Source organism: Oncorhynchus keta, chromosome 3 (assembly GCF_023373465.1).
Source record: "Oncorhynchus keta strain PuntledgeMale-10-30-2019 chromosome 3, Oket_V2, whole genome shotgun sequence".
Classification (NCBI taxonomy): Eukaryota; Metazoa; Chordata; class Actinopteri; order Salmoniformes; family Salmonidae; genus Oncorhynchus; species Oncorhynchus keta.
Genome location: NC_068423.1, coordinates 11965595 through 11974318, shown reverse-complemented (window position 1 = coordinate 11974318; position 8724 = coordinate 11965595). Strand labels below are relative to the sequence as shown.

Below are 8724 nucleotides of genomic sequence, written 5' to 3'. Positions count from 1 at the left end.
TTCTACAAGATATTTCATCTTTAATATTTTTCTATGAAATTCAGAATTACAATCTTGCCCCACTACCTCAACACTGTAGTATAGTAATCCAGAGCACTAAAGTTTTCTTTATATATAACCTTTGTTACAGTACAATATTTACAAAATTCTGAGATAAAATCACTGGAATTATACATCTATATTTTTTTAATCATAGGGAAAGGGATAACATACAGTAATCATGCTGCAGCATGTGAAAAATAGATAACATTTCAACCTATAACTAGTGTACAGTAAGTATATCCTTGGCCTCTGTACCATGTTAAGGCAAAGTAAGCATGTTGGAAGCCACTTATTTTGTATATATACGCTACCTGTCAAATGTTTGGACAAACCTGCTCATTCAAGGGGTTTTCTTTATTTGTACTATTTTCTACATTGTAGAATAAAAGTAAAGACATCAAAACTATGAAATAACACATATGGAATCATATAGTAATCAAGATAGCGTTAAACATATCCAAATATATTTTAGATTCTTCAAAGTAGCTATTTTGGATAAACTATTTCATAATTTTGAAGTAGAAAATAATTATACAATGTAGAAAATAGTCAAAATAAAGAAAAACCTTGAAATGAGTAGGTGTGTCCAAACTTTTGACTGGTACTATATATATATATATATACATATATATATATATCCTGTATAATCAACATTGAAAATAAACTAAATATGTCCATCAAAACAAACATTCTACTCAGAAAGAGTCAGACACTATAAGTAACAGACACTAAAGTCCACATGAAGTAAAACGAACAAGTGTGCAGAGTAATCAAACAATTACACCGTTTCAATTAAACATAGTTTCAATCATCTACAACATTTCTTAGGGCCCTAAATTCACACTTAGCGATTGTGGTCACATCTGTGCTAAAAAGATCACCAACTGAATATTTCCAACATCTCGCACATTAAACACATTTTTTTTTAAACACACATTTGATTTTTTCTTTAAAACATGGTAACAAAGATCAAAGAAATTTAAGATGACATTAAAATATTCAATTCTCAGAGTGTGAAAATAGAGCGTATTGACATGTATGCATTGTTGATTGCTTGTGTGTTTGTCTTTGTGTGAGTGGGTATGCATTCATGCGTGAATTGGTGTATTCGTCTCAGATCATGTATCGCTATGCTATCTTTTTTTCAACAAAGAGAACATAAATAAGAATAAGTACAGTAACATCAGGACAACTGTCAAATATTTACAATCGTACGCTCATATGACAAAATACACAGAATTTCATATGAAGAATAGTGTGACAGTTGGTACCTTTGTATTCTAAATCGGCCACGAAACGAAACACTCAATGTAAACATTGCACTACATAGTTTTTGTAAGATTTGGGAAGGCTAAACATTGTCAGGGAACTCCTGGTAGTATAACAATATCCATTATACTCCAAGACCGCCAGCACAGTATTTGCAAAATATATAAGCCTACTTCAACATATATAATATACTGCCACTCGTATCACTCACACACTACGCACTGTACCTCAAATCCCCTCTAAAGCCTCCTCAACAAATACCAATATATATTTGGTTATTTGTTTATTTTTTACATATTTTTTTTAACAAAAAATTGCAGTTTGACATCATGTCTGCGGAGTATATAATTTGTGCAAAAGCCTACCATGAGGCAGACCCCTTGCACTGGAACATCGGGATTGGCCCCTTACAACAGACCTCCAACCAATAACGTCACAAGCTGTGGAGGGAAGCTCCACCCCTTTACAATTTACTCTCTCCTGATTGGTCCCTCTCTACCTGCGGCCTGTACCAACTCCTCAGGCCTTTGATGCCTATTCTGACCTCCTCATGATGACATCCTGACCTCTTGCTCTGACCTCTGACCGGCCTTTAGAAGACCCAGCTGACAGGAACCCACTGTTGCTCTGCGCCTAGTCTCTCCAGCGCCATCTTCAGGCCGCAGAAGGCCCCCTCCAGGCTGTCGTTGATGATGTTCAGGTCAAAGTAATGTCCGTAGGCCCGCTGGATCCTTTCGCTCTCATCCACTGTCCTCTTCAGCTCTGAGTCCTGCATGGGAGGAACAACAGGGGGATGATAGTGGTTATCATGGACAACTATGACTTGTTTGCATGTGAACAATTGGGCCCGTTCAAAAAGCATCTCAGAGTAGACGTGCTGATCTAGGATCAGATCCTCCCTGTCCATCACAATCTTATTCATTGTGGTCTAAAAGGTCAAACTGATCCCATGGCATGTCCCGAGAAGGTAACACGGGAGGACGTAAACACTGAGACTGGTTGTACACGGTCAGAAATGAATTGCCGTGACTGGGCATATTAAAGATGAATTGCGAGGGTTAATGCATTATGAACATACCAGTCCTACATTTTACCATGTGTCTAACACCAATGTCTGCTAACAGTAACAGGACCAGTGATGTAGCTGTGATACAACTATCCAGTCTGGGACTCACCGTTAACTGTTTGGTCATCACTCCGGCTTCTTTGGCAGACTTATTCATGGCTTTGAGGACCTCGTAATCTGGAGCCTCAATAAACACCACGTAGGGAAGGAACTCTGACGTCCTCAGAACCTTAAGTGCCTGTAGCGTGGAATGGAATCGTTGAAAAGTGGCTGTAGCAATATATTATTATTAACCCGTGTAATGACGTAACGAGCTACTGAAATTGGCCACGAATCACTTGAAAATGTTCTCATTGAAGGAATCCGCTCCTTCCGTTTCATCTCTGTAATTCAAACTCTCGCTTTGGTTAAACAATAAGAACATTATATCATAACCCTATTACTTTACTATGTGCCGAAGTTTGGCATAGTTGTAATGTAGCCAATCTAAAAATAAAACAATATGAATGGGGGGAACGAATTCAGTTCTCCTTTAAATGGAAAAAAAAAAAAGGTCCAAATCAACCTCTTCCCTAGACATTGATACCCCCAAAAATGTATAGAGGATGATATCTGAATGAATATAGATGCCCAGATGCTATAGTCTACCTGTGGGTTGACATCCAGGATGCAGATCTTGCCAGAGTCCACCACCTCGTGGATGGAGTTGATCTTGGTGCCATAGAGGTTCCCGTCGTACTCGCCGTGCTCCAGGAAGCGCCCGTTCTTAATGTCCAAATCCATCTCACTGCGAGTCATGAACGAGTACATCTGTGCATCCTTCTCATCCACCTTGGGTTTCCTTGAGGTAACTGTTGATCAGTGGTGGAAAAAGTACCCCATTTTCATACTTGAGTAAAAATAAAGATACCTTTATAGAAAAAGTCAAAGTGAGTCATCCAGTAAAATTCTACTTGAGTAAAAGTCTAAAAGTATTTGGTTTTACATATACTTAAGTATCAAAAGTAAATGTAATTGCTAAAATATACTTAATTATCAAAAGTAAAAGTACAAATAACAAAACAAATCCTTATATTAAGCAAACCAGACGGCACAATTTTCTTATTTTTAAAATTGAAGGATAGCTAGGGATACACTGGCTATTGTTTACAACACTCAGACAGCATTTACAAAAAAAAAACATTTGTGTTTAGTGAGTCCGCCAGATCAGAGGCTGTAGGGATGACCAGGAATGTTCTCTTGACAATTTTCTGTCCTGCTAAGCATTCAAAATGTTAAGAGTACTTTTGGGTGTCAGGGAAAATGTATGGAGTAAAAAGTACATTCTTTTTCTTTAGGTATGTAGTGAAGTAAAAGTCAAAAATATAGTAGTAAAGTAAAGTACAGATACCCCCCAAAAATACTTAAGTAGTACTTTAAAGTATTTTTTACTTAAGTACTTTACACCACTGCTGGTGATAAATACAGATTGATGGTTGTTGTTTGGTCATGTACATTAAGGTATAGCAACTGACAAATGCAGTGCTGAACAACGCACACAGAATCACAAAATGTAGTTTTTGTAACTCATACAAAGTAAAGGTATTTTGTATTTTTTAATTGTTTATGTTTTTTGTATACTTTTCTAACATGGCATTGTTTACAGAATACCAGAGTACATCAAAGTGTCAGTGTTTCGTAGCTCTGTCAGTGTTGAATGTTAGTACTACTCACAGGGGATGGTGGTCCCATACCGCAGGGGGTCTGACACCAACAGTTTGTTCTTCAGACTACGGCGGCCCACTCCCTGTGCTCCAATCAGAACCAACGTCTTCCGACGGAACGGGGAAACCTTGGCCACCTCCTCGTAGATCCTCAGCTCATGCCGATCAAACTCTGAACAGTCAACATTTTCATGTCAGATATCCGCATTACTAACGGTATTACTTTACCTAGTCGAATTCATGCTGCACCTACTCAATCTAGCATCAATCTAGCATACTGCATTGACAACAGTTTACACGTTTGTCTAATAATGTTTACAACAAGTAAAGACTACATTCGCCGCAGTTTCAAACATTGTTACGTTCACAAATGGTCATGTTGGTACAAAAAACGCACCTGCATTTTTGGTCGTTAGATACATCATCTTTTTCTTCTTCTTCCCGCCCATTCCAGAACAAAGAGGACCTGTGAAAAGCAACACACAAAATGTTCGGTCTTCATTCAGTACCTCTCAGCCCACTTCAATTGAATCTTTATCAATTTAATGAACAGCGCCTGCCAGTCAGGGTCTGTTGCCTTTTCGAGTGCTGCTGTTCTGAATCGTAAATCAGGTCTGCTGAGGGTGCAATAGGTAGCATGTACCACTAGAGGGCAGTATGCCTCTGCATTACAGTAAGGATGACACTCCTTATTTTATTACAACAGTACAACTGGGAATCACTGTTACTGCCCAGTCGTCTCCTCAGTATTGGCCGGCAGGTGGATTTTGAGGACGTTTGTTTGAAGCGGGGACAACAATGGGCATGACATAACCTTTTGATGTTTGTTTTATGAAAAGAAATACGACTTTGATATCGACACAGTGGATCAATATGTTGATGGGATGCATGAAAAGAGCTAGCCATTTGACAATGATCACTTCTGATTTTTAAATATGGCTCAATCACATTAAAATCCTAAACTGCATGCTGGTTCCAATGGCTTAGTCGGTAGCACCATGGCAACGTCACTGTTGTGTGTTTGATTCATACATTCAATACAAGTAGCTTGGGTTAGGCATCTTACATACACTGCTCAAAAAAATAAAGGGAACACTAAAATAACACATACTAGATCTGAATGAATGAAATATTCTTATTAAATATTTTTTTCTTTACATGGTTGAATGTGCTGACAACAAAATCACACAAAAATTATCAATGGAAATCAAATTTATCAACCCATGGCGGTCTGGATTTGGAGTCACACTCAAAATTAAAGTGGAAAACCACACTACAGGCTGATCCAACTTTGATGTAATGTCCTTAAAACAAGTCAAAATGAGGCTCAGTAGTGTGTGTGGCCTCCACGTGCCTGTATGACTTCCCTACAACGCTTGGGCATGCTCCTTATGAGGTGGCAGATGGTCTCCTGAGGGATCTCCTCCCAGACCTGGACTAAAGCATCCGCCAACTCCAGGACAATCTGTGGTGCAACTTGGCGTTGGTGGATGGAGCGAGACATGATGTCCCAGATGTGCTTAATTGGATTCAGGTCTGGGGAACGGGTGGGCCAGTCCATAGCATCAATGCCTTCCTCTTACAGGAACTGCTGACACACTCCAGCCACATGAGGTCTAGCATTGTCTTGCATTAGGAGGAACCCAGGGCCAACCCCACCATCATATGGTCTCACAAGGGGTCTGAGGATCTCATCTCGGTACCTAATGGCAGTCAGGCTACCTCTGGCGAGCACATGGAGGGCTGTGCGGCCTCTCAAAGAAATGCCACCCCACACCATGACTGACCCACCGCCAAACTGGTCATGCTAGAGGACGTTGCAGGCAGCAGAACGTTCTCCACGGCGTCTCCAGACTGTCACGTCTGTCACATGTGCTCAGTGTGAACCTGCTTTCATCTGTGAAGAGCACAGGGCGCCAGTGGCGAATTTGCCAATCTTGGTGTTCTCTGGCAAATGCCAAACGTCCTGCACGGTGTTGGGCCCCACCTGACACATATGTGTCTACAACAGACCTAAGAGGAGTCTTAGCGCCTTAGCAGACTGGCACATCCCCCAACTGTAGATTCTCTTATCCAGAGTGGCTTGCATACATTTTCATACTTCATTGTACTGGTCCCCCTGTGGTAATTGAACCCACGACCCTGGCATTGCAAGCACCACGCGCTACCAACTGAGCCAGAAGTGAAGTGAAGGGAAGCAGCTGCAGGCAAGGCTGCAGGCTGACTCACCACCCACCACGTGTACTGGTGTGCTACAGACAGACAGAGGACACTACAGTATGAATGTGACCTGGCCCCTCTGTTTAGAATGAGCTTAACGAGGAACAGATTGAATCAGCCCGCCTGTCTGAGTCATTCCTCTCTAAGCCTGCTGCTTATTTGCTAGTCCCTCTTCACTGATGAAACAACCGTCTTGAAGGTTGACTGGGGGACGAGCAGGGTTCTAAAGCGTACACATGCACAGTGCACAGCGCAAAACACCCAGAGCCACAAATCTTCCTTTAGTCTCCATTTATGCTTCCTTATTTTTTTTCCCCGTTTTTTTTCTTCTTGTGGACCATATTGTTGCGCATTCAGCCAATAATAAAGTATCATCGCACCTTATCTCTGTTTGAGTTCTTCAGTGTCTTGTGTTATTTCCACGACAGATGTCAGAGGAGTAGACGTGTTCAACTTGTGCATTCAGAGCGTTATCTTTAGCGTGTAGAAGATGTCAAGCTCCTTTGTGTCTTCCAGCCCGTATGGGTTATAACACGGTATCAGGAATGACGCATATATAATATACAGCACCTGTTGTAACCAGCTCCAGATCTCTCTTGACAAAAGCCTTCCTCTTCTCCTCCAGGAGCTGGCTGGGGATGAGGCCTGCACTGCCCCCCTCCAGGTGACATGCCTGTGATGAAAAGAAATGCATAAAGCTGTCCTGTCACCATTTTAAACAACAACACATTGAAAACTATTCGGGATAAACGGGATAAAGTGAACGATTTAAGAGTGGCTCTCCATTCAGAAGTGACTGACCTGCCACCAGTTGAGGTCCTCCTGATTGAAGATCTGCAGGATGTCTCCACTGCTGAAGCCCAGGCCTGCCTCCTTACAGGGAATTAGGTTGTCATGGGACGGGTCGTAGTCAAAGTGACACTTCACATAGGCCTGAGGAAGATGGAGAGGGCACTGGGTAAAATATGTTGTCTACTTAGCTCGGTCACCTCAGCATACACCCGCACACAGTACAGAGAGGCGGTTATTGTTGATACTGTGTAATACACGCAGTTGAACATCTCTTTACTGGACTGGATTTATTTTGCACTTAAGGGGAATTTATCATCTACTATCAACATGTACTGTAGCACCCACCTGCACATAGATCCTTATATGGAATGGAATTGTGTTTTGACAAACAGTTTTTCTTATGATTTGCAATGTGCTGTGATGATGGAGCAGTTTTCCGATGCAAGGGAAATGTCTACACAGACAACAGCGTCTAATCTGTCATCTCTCTCCCTCTCAGAGATAACATTCTGCAGCAGCTCTCTGCTCGGACAGCTTGAAGTCGCCTCCGGCAATCAGAATACTTCCAAATGAACCCGCGTCGGTCGTCAGGAAGAAATTCAAGGGAGTAACCACTCAAAATTTGTTGTCCGAACCTTTTGAAATACGCCCCAACATATTTCAAACGAATAGCCCAGACCTGATGTTATCCAGTCAGCCATGAGAGGCCGATTCAAAGGCACTCTTTCAAAAGGGCGTCTGGCCCAGGGCCTCTGTCCAGCTCATATTGGACCTTGGCTGGTCAGTGGAATGGGATACACAGTACAGAGCTGTGGGTTATTGGCATGACATGAATTACTGTCATTTGAGACAGGTGTCCTGTCCTGTGAGCTTTTCCTTGTTCGCTTCCATTTGGGCCATTCTGTCGCTGAGTACACTCAGTCTATAACACTCTTTGGCTCCTTTGAGACCCTGTGACCATTAGCTAGACTCCAGGGTTAAACACTCACAGAGCTAAGGACACTATACCAACAACAAATTCAAAGGCTGGGCCTCTAAATGGAAAGGGGTTGTTTAAAAGAAGTAATAGTAACCAGTAATGTGTTTTGGGTGTATTCATTCAGGGTGCATACTAAGGGGAACAATCCACTATTTTGAATAACTTACTTACTGCAGTTAAACCATTTGCAAATGGTGTGAAACTCTTAAACACTCTTATATACAACGTTTTTGTCAGCTGAAATACTGAGGATGTGGCTGGAAATCATCGATAACATTTTCTTTCTAGTTGAAACAGATCTACTGTACAGATCAGTTTTTTCCTCTCGGGTTGTTTTTGGTTTGCTCTAAATCCTACTCACTCCAGTAGCTAATTCGTTATTCATGAGAGAAGATAATTGAGTAGGATTATATGGGGTCAATTTCACACCATATGTATTAAATTCAAAATGAAATCAATCGTGAACATGAAAAAATAAAGTTGAGAAGGTAAACATATTTTCCAGGAGGGGTAAAATAATGTATGTTGAAATCAAAAACCAAACAATTGAAAGCATAATATATAGAATTGTGAACAAAAATAAGACATCAAAAGCAAAACCCCAAAACTCATTTTAAAGCGAGAGCAAAACTCTATGACAAATTATTTAAAAA

General features: G+C 41.0%; 1 protein-coding gene across 7 annotated transcripts in view; it reads right to left on the bottom strand.

Moving 5' to 3' along the window:
- The window catches only part of mpp2b (MAGUK p55 scaffold protein 2b), a 48452-nt gene continuing 39728 nt past the window's right edge, over window positions 1–8724 (bottom strand). For all 7 annotated transcript variants that reach the window (XM_035748868.2, XM_035748862.2, XM_052489465.1 and 4 more), the window contains 7 exons: window positions 7102–7233; window positions 6871–6973; window positions 4478–4546; window positions 4091–4252; window positions 3026–3228; window positions 2487–2615; window positions 1–2080 (listed from right to left, as the gene is read on the bottom strand). In XM_035748868.2, coding sequence (XP_035604761.1) covers window positions 1904–2080; window positions 2487–2615; window positions 3026–3228; window positions 4091–4252; window positions 4478–4546; window positions 6871–6973; window positions 7102–7233 — 975 coding nt within the window. In that variant the 3' untranslated portion in view covers window positions 1–1903. The remainder of the gene's footprint in view (window positions 2081–2486; window positions 2616–3025; window positions 3229–4090; window positions 4253–4477; window positions 4547–6870; window positions 6974–7101; window positions 7234–8724) is intronic.